This window comes from Bradysia coprophila, unplaced genomic scaffold (genome assembly GCF_014529535.1).
Source record: "Bradysia coprophila strain Holo2 unplaced genomic scaffold, BU_Bcop_v1 contig_232, whole genome shotgun sequence".
NCBI classification, from domain to species: Eukaryota; Metazoa; Arthropoda; class Insecta; order Diptera; family Sciaridae; genus Bradysia; species Bradysia coprophila.
Genome location: NW_023503493.1, coordinates 3833330 through 3859071, shown reverse-complemented (window position 1 = coordinate 3859071; position 25742 = coordinate 3833330). Strand labels below are relative to the sequence as shown.

Sequence of the window (25742 nt, the reverse complement as noted above, 5' to 3'; positions counted from 1 at the left end):
ATGCTTTTGTTTTCTCTAGGGTCGAAAGTAAGTGGCTTATTAAAACAAGAAATTTGGTAAGTGCCTTCAAAAGCATGTAAAATCCATTACATAACCCGGGATAAAAGTTATCCCTTGTTTTGTAAATAACTATTTTTTGTTTTCACGTTAAAAATTTAATTATACAGTCAGAAACAGTCTGTATACGGCTTTATCACTATCACGCGTGTGCGTAGCTTCAATCGTGTAAACAAGTATTAACAGTTTCGATTGTATGTGTAAATCAGCTGAAAAAAAGCTGAAGCAAATTCATGCTGAAATTTCTCTGTCTTTGACTGTATTATTAATAATTTTCTTTTTCGCTGTTTGGCATCGGAAAAACTTCATTGTACCACTCCTGCTTTTCGACTTGGCTGCCTGAATGGGGACATCTCTCCTTTTCCCAATTCAAATTCTCAACATCGAGTAATGACCGTTATTCACTCACTACGATTTTTTCTTCCACTGATTTTATTAAGGTAAATATTGGAGATTTGACCTAATTTAACAAATCTCCACTTTGAACTTCAATTTCTCTGCGATTTTGGAACTATCTTATTATAAGAAACCACTTTTATTTTAAAGATTTATCTTTTGTTTACTTAATTAACGATTTCGTCTAACAAAGTTAATTAGTTATTAAAAATACAGAGGTGTCCCATGTCAATCGTAAGTGGTCCAAATTTCATGTAAATTCAATGAATCGAGATTTATCCCATGTTTAAAAATATCATAGGACTATCACGGTTTATGGTATCGTGAGTTGACTGTTGATTTTTTCTTCATACATACGGTCAACTCAATATTCATTTTTGGGTAGGTATTCTCCATTATTTATATTTCATGTTGTTGTTGCACACTGCACAGAAGGATAAGAAACATTTTCAGTAAAATTTATTTCATTTAGTAAAATGTTTTTCAACGATTTCCGTCACTCAATTTCAATTTAAGTTTAGTGCTGTCGGGTGAAGAAACTGAAAATAGGCAGACCTATACTGTCCTGTGACCACCATCACACTCGTAATTCGAAACAGCAACTTCGCTTCAAGTCAAATCACTAAACGTGAGCCTTGTTGGGTAAGGGAAAAGCATACAAGCTCTGTCAGATTCGAAGTTTTTGCCTGCTCCAATTTTAGTTATTTTAGTTTGTAGGCATTTCACTAGCTAGAAGCGACATGAAAGTAAAATTAAAGACCGTGGCCGTCGTACCATTGCGTAGCATCCTTTCTATCTATTCTGTTCAAGAATATAAAAGTGATTCTTAAGAATATTTCTTATCAATATTTAAGAACAAGTCGGCCAAATTACAATAAAAATAAAATGCAAAATATAACCCACGTTATCAACCATTTGTTTTCAGACGTTTTCTCGAAATTTTCTTTAATTTTCTACATCTTTTCTAAAATTTCTAGAATTATCTACATTTTTCTAAAAATTCTAGAATTTTCTAAAATTTTCTAGAACTTTCTAAAATTTTCTAAAATTTTCTAGAATTTTCTAAAAATTCTAAAATTTTCTACAATTTTCTAAAAATTCTAGAAATTCTTTAAAATATTCTAAAAAATAGGCCCTGGTAAGCAATAAACCAGAGTACGTTGGACGCTGCTACGTAATTCATTAATTCGTAAACAGCATTGTGCCACTCAAAAATTCATTTTGATTAATTTTGATTTGGTAACTGTTTCTGTGACTACTGTGGTTGTGTAACTGGCTTTCGGCTCACATCTAGAGGCACACTTGTGAGTTTTCGGGTGTCACATAGTTGGTTCCGAATTAATGAATTACTTTCGCAGCATCCAATGTAAACTTACCAACTTTTCTAAACTCACCATATCCAACTGCCGACTACAGTTACATAGATCACAGTAAACAGCCTCTATACAAACGAACACCTCTCTCCCCGATGAGAGAGGTGTTTGTCTGTATAGAGACTGTTTAGATCACAGCTAAACGATGAAATCGTTCATCGCAGTGAGAAGGCATGAAAATTTCCTAAAGCAACAGCCCAATGAAGAAACCAACAATTTTCCTGCAATAAAATCCAAATGACTTTCACACGAAAAAAATCAACGTAAAACACCTTATCCAATCCAATGATCATGGCTAATACAAAACACTTCCGCATTACTAAGAAAAGTTGTAAGTTTTTCCCCTCGGTAGAGAAACAAACAAAAACAACAAAAAAATGAATCAATTCACTCGGCGTGAATCAGCAAAGCGGAAAATGTGCTTGGTGAAACAATTGTAAAACTTCATTTTTCTTCCTCTTTCTGTAGTACTCAACTTATATGCATGCCTACACTTCCTTGAGGTGTGTAAATTCTGAGCCATTTCGCTTATACATTCCAAACTTCAGAATGTTTATACACACCCCTAACACAGCCAGCAAATATTCGTTCTATGGATGAATGAATGGATGGATGGATGGATGGATAGACAACATCCCGCAAATAACAAGATTTTGTTTTTTTCATTTCAAACGTTTTTTTTTTGTGCTCTCTGTTTGAACACGGGTGTCGTTGTTTGGAGTGTGTGTGTATGCTTTTCGGTTTCGTGTGTTGTTTTTCGCCTCTCTCCACGTCGCAAACCATTCAAAACATTTTTTTTTCGTGTTTATAAAATAAAACCGAAATGTCAAACTGAGAATGAGTGACAAGAAAATGAACACACACCGTTCGTTGTTCGGATACATATCTCTACAAAAATGGGAAAAAAAAGTAGAAAGGAAAAGTGATTATCCATCCAAACAGAATTGCTTTTTTACTGTGCAAATATTATTCGGTGTGAGAGGTGGGAAAGACGAAATAGTATTTTTCGTACCAAGCCAGGAAATGATGTTTTTTTCAGCACCAGTCCTAAGTACTGAGCGAAGCGAATAAGGAAAATTAGGACGTGTGCTGAAAAAATCCATTTCCTGTCCGGGTACGAACAACGTTTTGTGCACAAACTTCACATTCACCATATTAAATTGGTTCAATCATATAGTCATGGTTCATTCAAAACCGTTTTCACACGATATATCGTTCGGGAAAACCTGACATTTCATAACAAAAAATCATGGCAAAAAATGTCGTATTTCAGTTGTCCGGCGCACTAAAAAAATTTATGTTTGAAATACATGCTTGTTTGCCTGTTGGTGTGTTTTTTTCTTTCTTTATTATTCACTTCCATCGCAAACGAAACATTGTATGACATGTGGCATTCGAAGTTAGAAAACTGGAAAATTGGCATTGACGAACATTGAGTATTTGCTTTGGTTTGTTTGTTTGTACATTTATTTATTCGTCTTGTCTTTATTATGGTTGCCCCGAGATGTGTTTGAATATAATATCGAGAGAGAGAGAGAGAGAGAGAGAGAGAGTGGATGTTATGTAGGTATAAATGTCAAGCATCCTGCATCCATCCATTCATATAGAGTCCAAATGTCTGTTTAGATTGGAAAAATGATAGTCAATGTCGTGTGCACTATCACCAGTCGTTCTACGAAAAATCATGTATGAAAATATTCCTTTCATATGGTCTTTTCGTTTAAAAGTCTTGATTGAAATGAAAGGGGTTTCTGCCACTGTTTCGAACCGTGAGACAGTGTGATAAGCCTCTTTGCATTTAATAATGCTGTTCAAAAATATAACACATCAACACTTCTTATCAGGCCATGGCGACAGTGGAGGTCATACCTTTTTGCATGTACAAGTCTAGTGAATCATAAGTGAAATAAAAGTGAACTTTCATATCTTTTCATCAACCGATTTGATAACACATGTGTACATGCACGTGACATGTGGGTCTAGTGGTGACGACGCGACCACTAACGCTGGTATATATAGAACTTTAGTTGAGTTATATTGTTCAGTGATATTCAGTACGTACTTGGGATATTGATTTTCCATAATTTGCTAAGATTTGCCGAAATTTGCAGTTAGCAAATTCGACCATTTTTGACCACATAAAACCCGTCCTCTTTCCGAATTGCATCCAACTACTATCCTGGCTAGACATAGTACCCAATTGCAACAGAGTGGCCTGATCCCTGATATATTACGCTACACACCGAACATTTTGTTCTGGAACAGAAAAGGAATTTCACACACGAACTTCAATAATCACACAGATCCCGATCACTTCTTAACGCTTATTCCGCAATGTCGATCTAAAGCCCAAAACTAATTAAAAATGCAAATAAAAACGAAATTAAAACGGCCAGACGCCAGAGAAAAAAAGGCAACCGTCACGTTTTACACCACCCAGCTTACTATCTCGATTCTCGACAACAAGCGAAGGAAGAGGAAATTTCAAACATGGAAACAAACAGCTGTCGGATTGTCGATTTATTTAAAGTTTCTTCTTTGACATTTGTTCGTTTTTAAAATTTTGTATTTCTCACGTCGCGAATTACGTTAAGAGCACGATCCACAGCCTGTAACAGAGTAGAGAGAGAGAACAATAAAAAATCAACGTTTGATGACCATTGAAATGCCGGTGAATTTTAGGTTTTTTTTAGTAAATTTTGGACTTAAAGCTGTTGCTCTTTCATTATTGTACTCGCTTCTGCACTTGAGAAAGAAGAATTTGGTATTAAGAGTTTCGTGTGTGAGATTCTTTCCTGTGATTGAGCTTTAACTTAGTTCAGTTGCGACAGACAGTTCTGCTCTGAGCGTTTCTTAAAAGGATCATGACCTTTGTGTAGCGTTGGCATTGTTCCTTAAGAAAGGTAGATCCATGGCTAATGCGCGTTTCCTAAAAGGAGCATTCCATTGATCTATGCCATAGATTCTATGTTTGCAGTGTGGTCAAGGGAATGGTTGTTATACGCACGAAATCATCAAGTTGGTTTGACTTTTGCTTGTGGCTTTTCTTGAAAGAATTTTTATCGCTTTTGTCCAGATGGGAAATCATCGATTTCGTGTCTGATCTTGTGCTGCCCTGGTAAGCCAAAAATCATATCTATGTCTCGATTTATGTGAAGGGCTTTCGAAAGTTTTGAACGTCTTTTGGATTCATTTGGAAAAGTGGAATATAAAAGAAGCTTTAAACTCTCGAAAGCTCTGTGAAAGCACAGACACAAATGCGATACGTTTTTTTGGCGTAACACGGTAGTGAGCAACAGGCAACTACCGTGCGACGAAAGTTGTGGGATGGCGATTTTGTGATGAAGGTGATGTGTTCACGCACTTTTTTTAGTTGAGTGTTACTGGCCATTTAGAGAGAGACGTATAAACGACGCATAGTGTCAAAAGTGACATTAGAACAAAATAATTCTGTCAATTTTGACACTGTACGTCGCTCTCTAAGTGGCCAGTTAGTTGTACGAGTGTATTTCTGTCGGTTACTTGAAAAGTGTGTTTAGTAGTAGGAAATGCTGGCTGACGCGATAACACATAATCAGACCTTGACATTAATGTTTCCTTTCTCATCCACGTCATTCAGAAAACTTTAACATTGGCACAGTTACCGCTGTGCCCCAGATCCATTTAAGATGATGACGACATTAAAATCGTTGGTAAAATATTCACAATCTGTAAAGTTAAAATTTGAGAGATTGAAATTTCTTGTTTTCGCCTTTAAAAGCTTTAAAAACAGATGTTTCCACCGACATTACAATATTATCGAATAAATATATGTATCCCATCCATACCACCTAGAGCCGAAAACCTTTAAAACGTCCCATTTACATAAAATAATAAAATCAACTTTTAAACCGAACAAAAAAGAACAGCTAGGCAGAGGAAAATCCCTTTCACCCAACCAAATGTAAATATTTCCTCGGCACGAATTTGCAATTATATTATCTACACAAAAAAAAAATCGGTTGAATTCAGAGGCAACACAAAAAAAAAGTTTCGTTCAAGCTGTAAAAAAGAGTAAATGTTTGAAATAAGAAAAGATTTTCAAACAATCAAAGGCGTTAAAAACTGTTGAAACAAAGCGAGAGAGAAAAAAAAATTATCTGAAAACCAAAGGCCATTTGGCATTGTTGACACTGGTACGGTTATAAGTGTAATTATTATGCGTCTTTTCTGCTTAATCAGCCGGTTTTACGTAATCGTCATTGTTATGGTAATATTGCTTATGCTGTGTTGTGACAACGCAACATAACATTTATGCGGAACTTGTAAAAAAAAAGAAAAGAAAATTAGCTGCCCGTTGTTTTAATTTGAAATTATTGTTTGTTCGCTGATATCGCCGAAAAATGTGAGCAGCGTGATTCGATTGTTAACACTGCTGCACTGAGAGAAGTAAGCGATTTTATTGAACAAAACTAATGTAAAGATCAGGCGTAGCAGCGATCTGTTGACACTTCAGATGGCGTCAATTTTCTACGAAAAAAAAACAAGGATCACGAGCTGTCATGTCCTCTCATGTCTATATGTATTTTTGACGTATTGTAATCTTTGCCATGTAGCAGTAGCAGTGCCTATATTTGCGAAAATATTTTCACGAATTTTCTCAAATTTTTGTGAATTTTCGCTATATGGCGTTGCTAGCATGAACCGCAAGTGCCAAGCAAACATAATGATAATCACGATAGAAATATATGGAAAAATGAGATACATGACAGCTCTTGATTTTCTTGATTTTATCGGATCTTTGGAAACTTTTGGAAAATCGAGAAAGTACAGAAACTTTCCTAAGACTTTTCTCCGAGAAAATTCACTAAAATTGAAGAAATGAGAGAAAACTGGAGATCACTTTCCTCTCCAAAATGAATACGATGCTAGCTTAATGCACAGTTGACCCGCTGACGTACAAACAAAGGCCAATGAGTCAAAATTTAATCGTCTTCAATTTTTCCTTTTCTTACTTGACAGCTGTCACGTAAACGATCACAAAATGGAATACTATTTTTTGACGAAGGTGACTGTGATTCCAGCTTTCCTTAGTTTACTTACCTACCTTTTACGCTACAAAATGGAAAGGGAGAACAGTTTCACCTAAAGGTTTCCACTCAACAAAAAGTACTCCGTGAGAGATCCGTGAAACAGCAAGCTGTCAAGTAAACAAATCAAAAATTAAAAAAATTTTGTCTCTCACACGGAGTACTAATTCGGTAAGTGGAAATCAAGCCTAAAACTGACACGAATTCACAGCGATGAACTAGTACAGAGGATTGTCTCCGTTTTTTTGTGTGTATAACAGCCACTGCATACCAGAATATATTCGAACATACTTTTGCCACTTAAAAACGAAAATTGAATAAGTGCGCTGCTGTTAAGATTTCACAGTATGTTATGCATAGCAAATGGTTTTAACATTGTAACCGTTCTGAAACCTATTCAGATATTCATATGACCTTCACATTATGCATTTTATTTATTAATTACTTGCTGCTGCTGCGTTTAATTTGTTTTTTTCCCAATACCCATGACTCCACAACATGCGGCGGTGTGTTTACACCGTACGGCAGTAAAATTAAATGATTTACGAGCAGCTCGTTTTTCTCTGTTTATTTATTTCATTTCGGTCGGTCAGCAAATCATGTAATACCCTCGAGATGTGTTCGGTCATTCATTAATTGTATTTTTCGTAAATAAATGAGCAGCCAGTTAGATTATGAATTTACACGTTAATTAAGAAAAGCACTAGACCGTGACAGCCATTCCGGGGCACAAAACCCATAGTGGAAATGATTTTATTTTCTCGGTATTACGTGTCGGTGTGCTAAAACTTTTCAAAACTTAGATGTCGGAAAATTTTAGTTTAATTGAATCGAATTACGCTGAACGATTCCCATATCAAATACGTTTGTGGTAATCTGAAGGTAGGAATAAACCTCGGGGGTAGAATAAAGTTAAAAAAACAGACAGATGAATTAGATGAACTCCACTCCACATCTTCTGTATAAGCGACTCCGAGATTTATTTAATTTTGTTTCTACTCTGTTGGTTGTAAACCGACAGAGTTTGCTGTGTTTGAGGTTGAGAATTGAGTCGTCGTTTATATTGCATAGAAAGGAGAGAGAGTTGTAATTGATCAACGGATGAAATCGACTTTGATCGCCTAACATTAATTGAGTAAATGCAATTCATCTATTGATCAAGAAAGATCACGTATCTCAATAGGAGGAATGTTTGTCATTATACGAAAACTGCCTCCATATTCCACATTCACATCATTTTGGACACTATGCCTCGCTTACTAATATTAGTCACTAGTCACCTTCAATTGATATCATCCACCGTTTCTATTGTAAAACTCTATTCGCAGCGCAAAACAACTTCCGCAAACGTATCTGCGTTCTAAGCCCATAACCTGCATAAGTTTGCAGGACTAGTAATAAAAAGGAAACAAAATGAATATCAGCACGGATTTGCTGTATAATAGAAGGGGATGTTGTACATTGGATTATCAACATGCTACCGGAACAGTCGGTTGAATTTTTGTTCGAAATTTTTATTTTCGTGATGGTCAGACCAACATGAACCTTGTAGATATTCTAAATTGCGGTGGTATTCGGTGTATGCATATATTGCTCGATGGATGATTAAATCAGTGTGTCCCCTACAAATGCGCAACACTATTTTAATTAAGCTGTGGATGTCCCTTTTTATGATATCTGTTGTTGGATATTTCCGTTTATTTCTATTTATGTGCATTAAATTTGATTTTGTCTAGGAGAGAGAACTGGACGGTGAGTTTGGAGTTCAAACTTTGAACGGACTTTAATTAAGTATGGGGAGCAGATTTGATATCTTTGGAAAGAATTGGCCAAGTTGTAGTCCTTAACTTTTGATTTTCAACCGTAACATTAGGTGCCACGGAATCCACGGTAGCCAAGGTGGAGATGTTATCATAGTTGATATTGGTAGAGGATGAAATTCTACATGCAAAAAAAAAATTGGTTACACGTTCATCTAGCTTCCCTTGCATCCATGGAACCAAATGTTTGTATGATTGCATGAAGAATCCCAACATCTACCTATTAAAAATTAAAAAAATTCACCTATTACAACCTTGAGTGCCGAGGATTCCGCTGCAGCCGATGGTGGGGACGGAATTCAGAATTTTTAGATGAATCTTTTTCGTGGTAGCAGGCGGACTAATACTGTCCAAAAATCTTAAATTTGCTTTCCCGTGCTTAATTAAAGTCTGTTCAACCACACCGTGAGAGAGCATCTTTTTCGAATCATATTTTTACTATGCTGGTGCATGTAATAAGGCTGTTACATGTATAGGCAATAACCTTTACATCACTCGCATAGTAAAACGTCGTACTACACACGGAAAATAAAGTTATATCTCGTATCACGATGAGTAAAAGTACCTCGGGCTGCCGCCCTCGGATACTTTTTCTCATCTGGATACGAGATATCACTTTACTTGCCTTGCATAGTAATGTACTATTTCTCGCTCTTCGTATACTTCAACATCTCTGCAAAAATAAGACATTGTTGAACTAACAAAATACAAAATTTAATCGATGGAAAACGTTTTTCTTGTGCAAAAAGTTTTTCTGCCGTTACTCACGAAAATATTTACCGAGTCATTCTTTCGCCAGTAAAATATAATAAAAGAACTCCACATTTTCCTGGCATAGTTTACAACATTTTTTCGTCTTCTGATTTTCCCTCTCTTTTTTTTGCACGTAAAATAGAATTTAGTTTGGAACATGATGTAATATTTTCTAGCAATTTTTTGTGTGTTGTTATTCCGTGGAACATTTTTATATAAAAACAAAATTGAAAAATGTAAAACGTTTTTAATATAAATATGGCAAATGTTTGCACGGTATGTGGACGATGCATATTAGTGAATTATACATCAACCTTTGTTCGAAAATTTACCGGCGAAGGGAATTAATTTAACTGTAGCTTACTCAATCGTCCAGTTAACAACTGGGATGCACATTTTTGACGGAAATTATTAAAACTATCCAACCAAAAATTAGTAATTAATTGAAGAATTTTCAAATGCCAGTCATTAAATGATGTTATTTCTGCTAATTTTGATTATACATTCCATGCGAGTAATTGTTTTTGCTCTGAATTTAAAATCCTGAATTTAATGTGAAGCTATCTTCAATAAAGAGCAATGTACCATTTAATTTACAAATTTGTAGCCTACATTTAGGCACAAAAAATTCGTTTTTTTAATTATTTCTAATTTTTTTAAATAAGTCACTTTTTTATCATTCCTGTGCGTATCGCGTGTGGAACACAAGCATTGGTTCCTTTACAAGTAACACATTGTTACGTGTTTTAATGGTCTAACTAAAAAAAAATCGATTTTCGTTCAGAAAAATCATCAAAAAAAAAACAAATATTTTTTCGCCTAAGTGTAGACTAAAAATTTGCAAAGCGTTTATTGCTCTTTATTTTTGAAATTTATACAAAAGTAAAAACGAATCGATCGACAATAATAGGGTATTCTGAGCGGGACCCTGAGCGGGTATTCTGATCGAGGAAAACATTGACGAAACTTGGGATCCGAATATTGCGTAATCTCTTCTATCGAATTTCTATTAAAACATGGGGCTATGCACGATTTTATCCACCTCTTAAGAGAAATCTACACATGGCTAATTTGTTGCCTACATTTCGGGGTAAAATTATTATTATTTTGATGACAATTTTGGACTCGCGTCATTTTTCGGAAAAGTACAACCATCGTTCGGTGTTGAAATGTGTTAGCTTTCAGTAAAAATTTAAAAGTTTGTGGCAATGTAAAAAAATAATTTGACTCGAAGCGAAATCACGCTCATGCTGTCAATCCACGCGTTTAGTGGTGTGGTAGAAAGCGCTGCAAAAAAAAGCGGTCGAATCCTATATTTTGAATTTTTGTATGGGAATTCACATTCAAACGTTGATATCTCCGTTGTTTTTGACGAATAGGAGCCAGATTTTCCTAGGTTTGCGTCTTTTATGTAGTTTTATCGATTGGCTTTACTCATTTGTGTGAAATGTTGAGTAAAAATTTGTTTCTATCTATATTTCACATTATAAAATTGCTCGTGTGTTTTCGGCCTAACTGATATCGGTCTATGGATATCGATAAAACTAACCATACAAAAAGCTCAGCCAAATCCCTGTATAGCGCTCTAACATTTGACAGTACTTATATACAGAGTCATTACAACATTTTTATGCAGGCGACGAGATTATAATTTAAATTTCGATAAATTGGATTCCCGTTCTGCATAAAATAGAACATCTCCATACACCGGTATGGCGTTCGGTGTATATTTTATGCAAATAAATCGAAATTTTATTTATTCTTTATTTACTTCTCAATAGATACAATTTTGCACACCATCTACCATTTACCGAGAAAGAAAAATAAAAAATAAGCCGACAAATTTGCATAAATTTGTGGAAAATCGGTGTAAGGAAAAGCGTTGAAGAAAAAACCGCCGAAAACGTTACGTCTCGTAAATTGCTTACGTTCTGTGTGTGTATCCTCTACACGCTCAAATTGATCCTGATTCTTGTAAAACACTTGCGTGAAAAGGGGGCGCCCATTACTTTGTAAGTGTATGACATTCAAATACAATTTTTTTTTGATGACAATAAAATACACAAAAATTCAAGCAATGAACAAAGGGCCGCAACACAAAATACGCAAAAAAAAGAAACGATTTCCGTTTGTTATACATCTCCCGTCGCAATTTTTTTTGTTTTGTTTTGTTTCTGCTTAAAATATATAAAAAGCGAGAAAAGTGGAATAGGATGTGTGTGTGCTTCTTGCTTATCCAACTTATGCATCTAAAATATTTAGACAATAACAAATCCAATGAATTTTGAATAAATATTCCGATCACACAAAATAAATATATACAACGGAGAGCTGGGCTCGGAGCACAGGAAGCCACGGAAGAAGAAGAACGAAAGAAAGAAGAAGAAAGAAAAAAAAATGCTAAGAAAAATCAAAGCCAAAATAGACAAGACTTGAATAAAATTTACTATTACACGATATGATGTGCGGGGTGACGACATTGGCTATGCTCAATTTATATACAATGTATTTCTGTGGCTTACACACATCAATATAACGAGAATATGAATTATAGATGGAATAACATATATGAGAGGGGGGAGACGAAGAAGGAAATCCTTGCGAGCTTTATCGGCCGCTGCGAGAAATTTATTTTTGGGCTGGCACGACGTACACAACGGATAGTTTTAGTTTAGTAACATTTCGTAATCGCATGCTAGAGTAAGGGGAGAAAGGGAGTATGCTTTTCTGATTATATCCAGAATTGTTAAGGTGTCATAACAGAAGGGATTTTTTGTGGATCGCCTTGATTGTTCGAGGGGTGACATACATATCACTCTCTCACAAAGAATTTAATTGAAACATTTTTTGCACGAAACAACACACTATACAAACATCTCAACGCGAAGGAGACTAATTACATTTTTTTCTTTTCTTCTTCTGTCAAGTTTGACATTACAACAAAAGGAAAATTTGAATTAGGTCTTGTTCGCGTCGCTATGTGTAGCTATAGTAAGACTTCTTTCTCTACGGATTTGGTTTTTTTAGGTTGGAAGAAATTAGGTTTTATTTTAAACAGTGAGGCGCGACGAGCGTTTTTGAAAATATTGAAGATGATGGGGGATTTTCTAGTCACATGTATTTCAAGATTTAGTGGCACCATCTGCAAACATGCATGATATTTGACTGAATAAAACAACCCGCCATCTTCAACAATATTTTCAGAAGCGACCGTGGCACCTCACTACTGTTCGACCCAAAGTTAATTTCTTTTGTCCCAGAAACGCCAAATCCGTTGAGGTGATTACAGCGTGCCATTAGTGTTATGTTAGTCCGTATTCAGCTGGGAAAGCGAGGATGGCGCTACATGACAAATGAGGGCTAGTACTATGTTGAACCGTTTTTTACGGTGAAATGAACAGATGTCGCCAGTCGCCACTTTAGAAATGATGAAAATGATAAATATTACCTGATGGAAGACTGGCGATGTCTCATGTGCATCTCTTTCAGGGAAAATTTGGTACAGGTAACTCCAACCAAATTTGTGTCGAAATTTGCTTCAGCTGTTTTTCAGTTGATACACAATTTCACTGTCTTATACTCGATACGGTTTTACCACAATCACGCGCAAGTATTAACTACCAAACTCGTATAAACACGTATAAGACAGTATGAGAAGACCAGGTGAAAAACAGCTGATACAAATTACGTCACTTTGGTTAGGGTTAATTGAAAAGCATTTTCTTTACATAAATTGAGGGATAGGTACCATCCATGTGACAAACGTCTTGTTCATCTTCTTGCTGCATGATAAACACAAATTCGAAAACAGTTCTTGCCCCAACTGACGTGGAAGGACATTGTCAGAGATTCTGATTTCGTGAAAGTGTTTTCCGTTTTTGAATTTTGAGAAGAAAGAAGACAATTTTCTCTCCTCGTCCAAGCCTTCATAAATACACAATAACATTATCCCATTACGAAAATCGCACGGGGCTTACATAGCTTGCGGGTTGATTTTTTTTCCCCATTTCTTTTTAAAAGTAAAAACGAAATTTCTTCTGAGAGCATGTTTTTCTTCCGTTTCATAATGCCCATATTATAAGAGGCAGACCAATTCTATATGGTTTGGGCCAGCCATACACAAGAAGCAACAAAAAAAAAGTTGTGTATGATGTTGATGATCGATAATTTTTATGAATGGAACCCAATTACATATTGAGTTTATGGGTTAACTGAATGGACAAAGAATGGATTCGAATCATTTATTTAACCATATAAGTTGTGGATATTATATAGGGCATATATCTGATGAATAAACAATGCGGGTGGGATGTTCGCCATGTTCCGGAACAAATTCTCTCTCTTTCAATATATAGTTCGAACCGAACCAGGGCGTTTATCGATAGATATTCGAGCGTTTTATAGTGATACATATTATCTGTTTATGGATGGAAAGATCGTAGGTTGTGAATTCCGGGGTTGATTTGGTTGATTCGACACACATACGTGCGTTCGAACAATGTCTGCGGGATTATACATATATTGAGTGTGTGTAGTGTACGTCCGTCTGTGTATTCAGTCAATAATCAAACATTTGTTTTCTATTTTCTGTTTATTTGTTAATCGATGCTATTTGTTGTTAAACAGAACTGTGTTGTTTGCAGTGTGGATTGAAGTTTAATTATCCAGAAATTTTTGCGGGGAAATTCCATAGATCGAAATTCAATAGCCACTCAATCCATTCATCTTCAATCCATTCAACAATGCGTCAAACTAATTCGGTATGGAAAATGCAGAAAGAGAAACGAGACATGTTTTCAATTAGTGAATTATAAGAAAAATGAAATTTCATTGAATTAGTTCCGTTTTACGTTCTTGTGATAGTTTAACACACAAAACATCGTAAGCCCATTCGAACGCACAGTTAAATGAATGAAATTTCATTTTTCTTAGAATTCGCTAGTGAGACCTGTCCCGTTTCTGTATTTAATTATTCCATTTGGTGTGTGTGTGTGCTCCTGTTCTGAAACTTGTTGCTAAATTTCTCGGATTAGGGCATCATTCATGAAGAATATGACACGTGACGACTATTTGCATCTCCTTCTATCACATATTCAATCATATCTTGTTTCTCTTTCGCACACGATCACTGTGTGATCTCTGTGTGAACGATCCCTGTGTCGCATTTTTATCCGCTCTAATCTACTGACCAATTGATTTTTTTCTAGTCTGAAGAAGGGCAGAGGATTCCTCTGAGAGGAACCATCCTAGAACTTACCTTGAAGGAGACCAGAACAATCAAGAGCTATTTTAGCAGGACATGGCTACGTAACGCTGTTCAGGCGTGAACCTGAACAGCGTTACGTTGCTGTCTCCTGAAAATATTGCTTCTTAAAAGTGATCTCTTGAGCTAGCCCAACATTCATTTATTGGCCAATGGGAGCAACCTACCCTAACCCTTCTGGTGTATATTAAGATAAGACAAACATAAATTACAAAAATGTCTACACCAACCGCCTGTCAGTCCATTGTACACATTCTTAAAGCAACCGATTAAGTTGGTAAAATCGAAACTACAGTTTGCACTTTGGTAATCAGTCTCCACACACTCATGATGGGCTCATATCCTCCTAAGCACCGTACAGCGTTTTTCTTGGACAATCAAATCTCGCAACCGGAGATTACTTTTTGGACAATGCAAGTTCATTTTCGCTAACACATCAATCCTTCCGGTTAGGACATCAAAAACGAACTGGCCGCTTGCATTTTTCTTCTTCCCTTCGACGCTGACAGGTTCAATCAATTTACTCTTTTCGATTAATTGTAAAAATCGCTAAGTGATACCAGGACACAGGAGCTCGATTTCAGTGCATATACATTACGAATCTTCTTACACGTTAGCTTGATGAATCCTAACATTGACCAAACATTTAGGCAAAAATAAACCAGTGAATGAAACTGCAACTAGGTGTGCTCTACTTCTTTATCTCGAATGAAAGTCCTAGCCTTTTAAAAACGACAAACTGAACGACATATCTTTACCAAATCTATTACTTCTTTTGTTTAAACTATCGCTAAATCTGTTACTTCAATTGTTTCAACATTAATTTTACTGTATGACAACAGCACAAGCCAGAGCTCATCGTTCATTTTTGTCAACATTGTCGATAACAGATGACTAGTCGTTCCTGAAAGGCTCAACAGTAACCGCGCTAATAGCTATAGACGAAAATCAAACACTGTTTGTATTGATGCCGCTTATCTCAATGAAACAGCATTTCGACCGATTTTTATTTAAAACTTGTTTACGAAACGATAGCCTGTTGCCAGGCTTGGCCGGTTATCTGTATTATATACCGCTTGTTGCCATTACTATATCATGAAACAATGAGTGCGCAAATTGAACGATGTAACCTAATGTGTTGCGAATCCGCTTTTAATTCCATCCTAAAATTGACGATAGAAATTCGGTTGAGGAGATTTTGTTCGATGGTTGAGGTGCGGGAAAACTGGAAAAGTAGGAACATATGCAGTTTTGCTTGCTTCCTCGCCAGTAGATCCTGTTGTATGGACAACCCCGATTTTATTAAAAATTAAATATTTTGTTTCATCTCGCACACTAGTTTTGAGCTGTCGAAAACATCGGGAAAGAGGCAAATACGCCGACTGTTTCAGAATATTTCAATTGTAGGAAAATCTGGTTGGTCGATCAGGAGCTATTAGCGAGAAATCAATCAAGCAAATTTTTCTACTTTTCCTGTTTTCCCGCACCTCCCTCAGGAAGCGATACCACCAGAATTCAAAATTGTGCAACAAAGCAAATTCCTTCCTTTTCATTTATGAAATTATCTCACATTTGTGAATGATAAAAAGCTTTCAAATGGCAACGAATAAATTTCCAGAGAACAGAAAATAAAACGTGGAACAGAAATGCGGCACAGACACATTGCAAACGATGCACAAACAATAATAATTTCCAGATATTTTTACGATTCTGGACATGACTTTTATTTCATATTTCTGCGCTCTCATCCTAACAAGAGAACTTCGAGAAAATAATAATAAAAAAAAAGGAAAAAAAGCAAAAAAAAAATTGTCAAGTCGCTCCGCTGAAAGGGCGAAACGTTTAACATGCTCCAGTGTTTTAATACAAAAATTCTCACGTACGAAAAATTATCATACGAAATCACGTAGAGTCAACAAGCAAGGAAAATGCAATCAGAGTCAGATATAATTCTCCTCCGGTTTGTTTTTCGTTCTGTTAGTTTTCAATTGTCAAATGTACGCCAAGCTGTAGCGAACGCAGCAGTACAACAATAACAAATAGAAAAAAACGCTTCACCCAGCAATTGAAATGTTATTTTAATTCTGAGAAAAACGCCCGAACATAAATTGTTTCAGTTGTTCCGTTGCTCTCTCTCATTTTTTTCTCGCAGAAAATTCAATTTCCATTCCGTGTGGTCGGTGCGGAGTGAATAGAAATTATGATAAAATGGAGATTTTTTCGCTTGTTTATTCATTCCGTTCCCATGCAATCCATCCAACCGAGTGTAATTTCAATCTCATTCATCCAACCAGATATCCGATGTACAATCGCCACCGGGATAACGCATTTCATGCGGCACGGTTGGTCCATACGGTTCGTTACTGAAGTCGACGAAGAAATCAGCATTCAATGTCATTCCTCCGTTTTCGGTGTCCACGTCCAGGCAGACCATGTGTCCACCGGACTTGATCATATCCGGGTAGAACTAAGGGAAAAACATTGGGGAACGGTTGGAGAAAGTGGTCGTGGGGAAATTGATGGAATTTTTTGTTTACTTGTTTGTCCCAGGGAGAATACAGGCTGGACGTGATGTACAGGCGCTTTCCGTCCAGAGACAATTGCATCATTTGCGGTCCGCCTTGTAAGCGTTTGCCTTTAACAAAGACTGGATCGGGTTGTTTCTGGAATGGATTTTTTCTGAATTAATTTCTTTCACATTTGAGCGACTTGTCCAGCAAGAAGGTAGTAAAACTACTGAGCAACTTCTCGCCCAACATTTTTCAGCAACTTCCAGCCCAACAATTTTTCAGAAATTGTTTGTTGCATTGCTCAAATATGTTGGTGACCTCTTCAAAATCCAGAACAAATGCAATACGAACCTTCAATTCCTTATCCTCAGTAACAACAACATTAGAATCGGATAGGACCACACCACCCAAAAACACCTGTCCAGTCAATTTCGGTTTACTTCTGTCGGTGATATCGTATTGCCTGACATCACCCTGCAACCAACTCGTAAAGTACAAATATTTGTCATCCAACGAAATGATTATGTCGCCCATCAAACCAGTAACTTCCGGCAATGCCCATCCGTCCACCTTTTTCGCTGGTACGTCCACAACCTTCTCCACTTCAAAACGATCGCTGCCCTCTTTCCTCCAGAAATGGTACAAATTGGAGTACAGTGCACAGCCAACGTAACCGTGACACTCCGTTGGATCGTGCAAGAAGCGAACTTCCAACGGTGTCATTCCCTCATCTCCCAGATCGATCGTTTGGAACAGCGTTTGCTCGTTCCATTTGTAAAAGTTCAGCCGGCGACCGATTTCGTCGGGATTCGCTAGGTGATCGGGATGGAAACCTCTGCACAAAGACAGTGGACGTTGGCTCGTCGTAACGGAATATTCAATTTCGTGGAAAACTTACTGCTTAAAGTTCTTCGGAGCTCCCCATTCCGATGCAACCATAACATTGAACTTCGGTTGATACCAGAAATCGTAGCCACATTTCGCTTTCTCCGCACCCTTCGTCCATGTTCCGACGCATTCAAACTGCGAGTCGAACAGTATGAAATCACCTTTAGCATTGTCGTTGCGATCGCCCATTGTCGAAATCATTACGTTACCGTTGGCCAAACAGTGGGTTGAATGTGGCGATGAAACGTTGTTGTCCAGCAGAATCTTTCCGTCGATTACCTAAAATGGTGAATGAAGTTGGTAGTGGGTAGGGGGTAGATTCAGCACAAACTGCTAATATACCTTCCAAATTTCAGGCTTTCGTTCGTTTGTGCCGACATCGAATACGTAGATGTTGTTCGAATTCAGGCTAGGAAGAATCAGCTTGTCCCGTTTCGGTATTTTTGTAGCGTCTTTGTGGTGAATAATTGTGGAAATGAGTGACGAGTGATTATGGTCAAAGCTGTTCGAAGTGAAGCAAGATCTTTCGACAATTTTGTTTCTTTCTAAATAAAAGGATTTGATCGCAGGTGGGGAACTGGTTGGAAAATAATTATTCTCCCAATTAATAGCACTTTCCTCTTATTCTTTTCCAACCTGGTGGTTTTTAAACGAAATAGTAGATAACTAGAGGTGTGCGGGCCGATGTTTTTTTGAAGCCCGTCCGGCCCGAAGCCCGGTCCGAAATTCATTTTTAAAGCCCGGCCCGAACTGGCCCGACGTATTTATAGCCCGTCCGGCCCAAGCCCGATCGGGCCGGATAAAAACTCGGACGGGCCGACATTTTCGGGCGGCCCGAAAGCAAATTTCATATAAAAAAGTGCGCGAAACTTTGAATTGATTTTTTAGGTCCGGTCCAAGCTTGGCCCGACAGATTTGAAGCCCACCCGGCCCAGGCCCGGTCGGGCCGGATAAAAACCCGGGCGGCCCGACATTTTCGGGCGGCCCGCACATCTCTAGTAGATAACACACCGGATGCTGCGAAAGTGATTCATTACATGAATGAGAGCGTTTTGTGATAGAATCAAATTTACAAGTGAGCTTTTTCAGCAACAAGCTTCAGTACCTCTCTTGTCAAGTGAAACAAGTGTAGAGATTGTTTATCCGAGCCGAAGACGAGGTATCCAACGGCACTTATCGAAAAACAGTTACCGAAGCAAGTTGCTCAGAAACACACGAGTCAGTTTGCAAGTATCTTAACGTTGTTTCCGAACTAATGTGTCACGAACGTCCCATCATCTCATTCTGGTTTATTGCCTGCTCCACGCGAAAGATTTGATTATCACAAAGTAACTCGTGTAAAATGAACCGAAAACCCTCCTTCACGTAATGGATCATTTCCGCAGGGGGCAAATTGTTATGTAATGGTCAACTTTCGCACGGGGCATGCAATAAAAGAATTCACTCGGGAAATCCCAATTGGAGTAGTTTTCAAGGCGCTTACAGCGTTGCTCCTCTTCAACACCGATTCATTGAATGGAAGGCACTTGCACAAAACATGTCTACATTCAAAAACCATCAGACTCGATATCCCATCGTTTCTGAAATGTTGATATTTGAGCAATGAGCATTAAGCACTAAGCTCTAAACTTGAGACATTATTTGCGATTTTCGCAATCGGAATGTACAATCGTCATGAAATTACACACATCGCAGCAATATCATGCTTCTCTCTGCTGCCAGCATTTAATGTGCATTATCGAATATAACATACCATCACCGGTGATATTAAAACAGCTTGAACATGCATTCCAACCGCTGTGATGTAGCTCATCGCCCGTACGATTGGTGAATGTGCGATGAATTATCTAGAGATTGAGTAAAAATATTCCACGGTGATTGAGTTACCGGCAAGTGTTTACGGGATAATCTAATGACCCACTCGAAATTGTTTCTCTCTCTCTCTCTCTCTCTCTTTCACACACCTCTCACTCGATTTACCTGACAATAAGTGGCACTATCGGGATCAACGTCTACCGTTGATAAGTAATCACCGTGGGATTCCGATAAATTCGGCTGAACGGTAACAACGTACAATAGTTTCTCTCTTGGTCCATTCTTGTATGCATCCAATGGCGTTGCATAGCCGGGACCACAACCTAATTCATTTCAAAAAACACAAAATTCTCAATTAACAACAATTGCCGTTGAAATGAACGAGATTGAACTGTACTAACACTTTCGGTTCATAATTTGTTTCGAACTTTTTATAACACACGCACAACGCTGAAGTAGAAAACGGAATGCGAAATGACGATACGTTGATGAACGATTGAAGTTAAAGAAAGTAAAACGAAACTGGAACTGGCGTTTGTTTGTCTGGGTTAGATAAATATTGTTCTCACACATTCGTCTTCGTTTAACTTCAAGGTTATCAACACACAGCATTTACTACTTTTTATGCTCACAACACATTTTGTGGGTGTGTTGTGAATGGTTTTTTTTTACTTCTGTTCTTTTCTAATCTTCGTTAGTTTCTGTTTTTGTTGATAATGAAATGAGTTTTGAACCGATTGTTGTGTTAAAGATTGTCGGGTTCGACTATTTTACGTGAAATGTTTAAGCATGGTTTCCACTCATCAAAAAGTACTCCGTGTGAGAGCAGTCAGAGAGCGAGCTGTCAAGTCAGCAAAACAAAAATTGAAAAAAAATCAATTTTCTCTTTCGCACGGAGTGAGTTTTTGTTAAGTGGAAATCAAGCCTTACTGTGATGTTAAACATTACACTTTTATGCTTTACATCAGCTGGTCGCTTCGTTGTTTTCACACATGGCTCTACGTAAACACTTACAACTACACGTGCGATTGAATGAGAACGATGAGAACACTCGGACACAGATGTAGAGTATAAACCACCAGATGGAGCCGAAACGACAAAGTCGAATGTCACTGTAAATCCTTCCTGCATGCCATAGTCATTTGTTCACCGAGAGGAGAAAAATTGGAAATTTCACCCGAGAAAATGAACTTTTCTACTTTTTCCCCGAGGTCAACACACTGTTTTTCAGCTGAGGTGTGAAAATTACGGTTTTCTCGTCTGAGTTGTCAAAAATAATTTCTGCAAACCAGTGTCACAATACAACACTCTTTTGTAATTCTCTTGAGGGTGGAGATGTAAGATTTCCGTCCTGGTTTCTTATTCCCGCACTGTTTTGGTTAATTTCTCCTGGAACCACGTACTCTAATACATTAACTATTCGGGCCGACTACCCGAATGTGTCAGCCCGACTCCGGCTCGTACTGGCACGTAAAATTAGATACCTTGCATTCGGCTGATCCCTTGCCATAGAAGTTGAATTTCTTCAATTAAATTTGTCAAAAATCGTGACATTTCAGGAGCATACCGTAGAACAGTACTTTGTTTAGAATAATGTTTTACGACGTCGGTTAAAAGACTTGTCCAAATTTCGATCTTCCATTCTCGAAGACATCTAAGAAGAGGTTGCGTCTCTATTAACCATAGTTTTGATTCTCTTGTGATTTCACGCAGGGACTGACATGATTCTCTCGGTTTCGTTTACCCTGACATGAACAAAATATGTTAAAATATAAAGCACTGAACGTGCTATTATGTCCCCGAAGTTAGTACCTAATTCACCCATTGTGTATAAGATCTTATGAACTTCATAATGAACAACAAAGTTTAATTTGCTGAGCCGCGTCACTACACATGAATTTATGAATAGTGAAGAGCAGGAGCGGGACGTGTCGTATTAATGAATTATAAGAAAAATGAAAATTCATCTCCGTTCCGAATAGGCTTACGATATCTTCCGCTTTAAACGTTTATTGACATCGTCAGTCTATTTGAAACAGATCTAAATGAATGAAATTTCATTTCTCTTATAATTCGCTAATGTGACACGTCTCCTTTTCGCATTTAAATATTCAGATGAACGATTAACCTTACATTCATTGATTAACTCCAAAACTTGATATTTTTACATTCTCTCCATTCCTGATGAATCACTCAAGTTTATGCGTTTCGACGGGGTCGTTAGGATCAATATATTTACTAACAGCTGCTTAGCGTTGAATTCAGTTCTCCAGGCAGTTCCACTTTTATTTTATTTTCACCACTTGCACGTAGGCTAAAAATACGGCATGGCAACCGTTAATGCGATGAAGAATTTTTTAATTTAAACATAAACAGCCTGCAAATACGAACTCAACCCTCAAGACAAGACTTTCAATAAGTTGTTGCTATTTTTCAATTTTAACTTTAAAATTTCTTAAATTTGCTTTATTCACAAGAGATTTAATGAACTCCACAACAAAGTTAATTTACTGTATTTACCTATCGAGCCAGACAAAGTCTTCCAGTTGTGTTTTTGAATGTTAAAAGAATAAGCAAAAATTTGCAAATAAACTTTCATATTCATCGAAAGGTATTCGGAAATGTTTTGGAGAGAGGTAGAGTGAAAAACTTATAATTCAAACCGTTTATAATTATAACAACCAACTTTCCGAGCAACAATCTCAAAAAAAAATGTTTTCTTCTTCTTTCCAACCGTCTTAAGTACAAAGTCTTTGCGTTCCGTACATTTGGCTCCGTCGAATCCACCTTGAAATAAAAACTTTCTTCCCCTCCTTTGCATATTCCTTTGTAATTTTATGGTCTCGCAGAACAAAAGCTTCACTTTGAACGGTGAATAAAATGCTTAAAGTATGAAAAAGTTCTTACTGCTCTTTTCCGGGGAACACGTGTATATGATGGTATAATAATGGACCGGTTTATACGGGATATTCAAGAAGAAACTGACAAAAGAAAGTATTCTAATTACCCGAAATTTTTTCTCTTCGTCCACAGACTTTTGTTCTGTGGGATCGTTAAATATCCAATTTTTTCTACCAATACGGGCCCAATGTTGAATGGGTGCAATGGAAGACCACAAAAAAAACTAATTTTAATTTTAAATAAAATCCGAACCACCGAAAATCTGCGCAAATTTTATACCAGTCAGTCAATTAATGCAATAAAAACTGTGGGTTGAACATGAGGTGTTGTTGTATCCACCGGCGGTGACCGGTGTAATTTATTTGATTTTAAATGAACGGATTATTTGTTTTAAAAGAGTTCGCTGAAGTCAATATCAATATCAATTTGGTCGTTTGAAGTGATTAATTGGAATAATTTTGCTGTGTAATTGATCGATGGAGATTATTAAATCTTACTGTACCCAGAAGGGTACTGAATCGGCTGTACGTTGCGGGTATGGAGTGACAGTGTATAAACGGCGAAATATTAGCTTAAAATGAAGGACTATTTCACTTGTTCCACTACGAATGTTCAATGCAATCATCATGAATCTAGTACTGCCAATGATGGAAGTTGCGGGAAAGTGTGAGAAAAATCATTTTTAAACAGAAAATACCGGCCGCTCATATTTTATTACAAATTGCATTCACAATCTGTTGAAATCATTTGTAACTTGTGCACCTTCAATCTCTGCGTACATTCGACAATTCGGTCAAAGAGTAAGTGGAGGTTCACCAACCTAAACAAAAGGTTGCCTCAGTTGCCTAGGTTAGCCTACCGAGCCTCGTAATCTTATGTGTTTTTATCGAATTTCGCAGGGTTCAGTAAGCGAACGTAAGCACTTGGCTCAACCTAATTGAAAAATTAATAATTTCCGAATGTCCGCAGAAATCGACGAACGCATAGATATTGTCGAAATAAGGTTTTAACAGCTGTGCTTTTAGTGTAATTCGGGGCATATTATCGGTATATTCATTTACCGACTTTACTGAAAATTACCGAAATTTACCGAAAATTTACTGAAAATAGGAAAGTTTTCGGTAACCTTTGGTGAAGTGCAATAAGTTCCGATAAACAAAGTTACCAATAATAGGCCTTGCTGCAATTTATAATCAAATGTGAGCGGCCGTAATTTTCCATTTGAAAATTAAATTTTTCAATTTTTCCCGCAACACATCGTGCTTGACTACATTCATAGAATTCAACAGGTGATGAATTGATGAAATACAAATCTTTAGGTGTTTGTAATTACTTAAGATATAAATTGCTGCATAACTTAACCCCTTTACAGTTAAAATATCTTCCAAAACGTTTGTGGCTCTCCGCATGAAAATTAATTTGTGAATGGGCTTTTGTTCAACGTTTACGAAATAGTTTCGTCTCAAAGGGCAAATTTTACTTCCATCAAACGGTTATGCAATGATATACCGTGCCATCGAGGCCACTACCAACTTCATTTGATTTCGATGAGAAAACTTATTTTTCTTCCCCCGGAAACTTTGCGATGCAAATGATTCATAATTTAATTTTCAAAAGAAATTTTCTCATCTTTTTGTCTTGTTATTGAAAAACAGAATCTCACTTCTATGTGTGCACGAAAACTTTCTGCTTTTCTCGTCTTTTTTTCGCTTCGTGCATCATCAAAAGCAATCATTACACAATTTGCAGCACCAGGTTGCATTATGTGTGCAGTGTGAAAAACTACAACAAAAAACCATTACATACACCTTCCGTCACATCATCATATCGCTTTTTTCTGTTCTGTTGCGATAAAAAAAGTGTACCTGAAACTTTTGCCATTACAAGCATTTTCACTATCCATTTATTTTACCTCGTCTCCTCGTATTAAATAGATTTTCTATATGCATATTGTTCTTGTAGGTTATCATCCAACAATGAGGGAAAAGTGTAATACACATATTAGGTTTATTATTATTATAGCTGTTGCGTCCATATGGGTGTCTGTGTGTGGTGGACTGGGCGAAGTTCGGAATGAGAAGTGAGCAAACGAAGAAGGAAAAGTGCAATATGCACTTTTCTATACGTGTTGAGAAAATTATGTTAGAAACAAAAGCCGCAACAGCAGAGAGCGAAAAAAACCGGACTAAAAGTTTAATTAGATTTTTAAGGTTTTTATAAACTTTTTATTCGATGTATATGGGGGGTGGGATGGTATAGACTGTATCGTGTTACCATCAACATTAAAATTATTCTTGTGTCTTTCATCGCTTTTTATTGCTCGTTGTAGCGTTAAAAACGTTGTACATAGGGAAATAGTTTTTGAAATTAAATTGCAAAGATTCTTGCATTTTGGAGAGAGAGAGAGAGAGAGAGAGTGAAGTGGTTTGGTGAATTTTCTTTTGTATTATGGATACATTTAGTTTGTTAGGGCCGGTCTACAAACCGGCTGATTGACATTTGGTCGATTGATTTATCGATTTGTCGATTTTTTTTGTTATTATTCAAAGGACGACACACACCATCAGCGGGCTTTTCAACTGGCTGAATGGCATTACAGACGAACAATTACATGCAACACAAAGAGATAATATCGGTATCGGTAATATCAAAGACAAGAACCTGATGAAACGGAATTATTTGTGTTGCGGTTGAGTTTCGAACACACAACTGGCAATTCAATGATTCAATGTGAAGTCTCAATTGTTATAAATGTAATCATCGTGGTTACCAAATATATCTTACCGCCTGTTGATTTTGCTCGTCATTGCAGATTCTATTTTCGGTAAATTCATTTACCGAATTTATGTTTCGGTAAATTTTGGTAAAGTTTGGTAAATTTCAGCAAATTCGGTATA

At 37.0% G+C, this 25742-nt stretch overlaps 2 protein-coding genes across 3 annotated transcripts in view; one reads left to right on the top strand and one right to left on the bottom strand.

The window, feature by feature from the left end:
- Positions 1-25742, top strand: part of LOC119075946 (furin-like protease 2) — a 196903-nt gene that overhangs the window by 28972 nt on the left and 142189 nt on the right. The gene's annotated exons all lie outside the window — the stretch shown is intronic.
- On the bottom strand, positions 16791-20507 carry LOC119075955 (methanethiol oxidase). Its single transcript, XM_037182522.1, has 8 exons — positions 20346-20507; positions 20110-20267; positions 19883-19976; positions 18472-18581; positions 18140-18408; positions 17593-18076; positions 17269-17394; positions 16791-17198 (listed from the first exon to the last, which is right to left on the bottom strand). Exons 1-8 carry the CDS (start codon positions 20356-20358, stop codon positions 17010-17012), a joined length of 1443 nt encoding a protein of 480 aa, XP_037038417.1. The 5' UTR covers positions 20359-20507; the 3' UTR covers positions 16791-17009.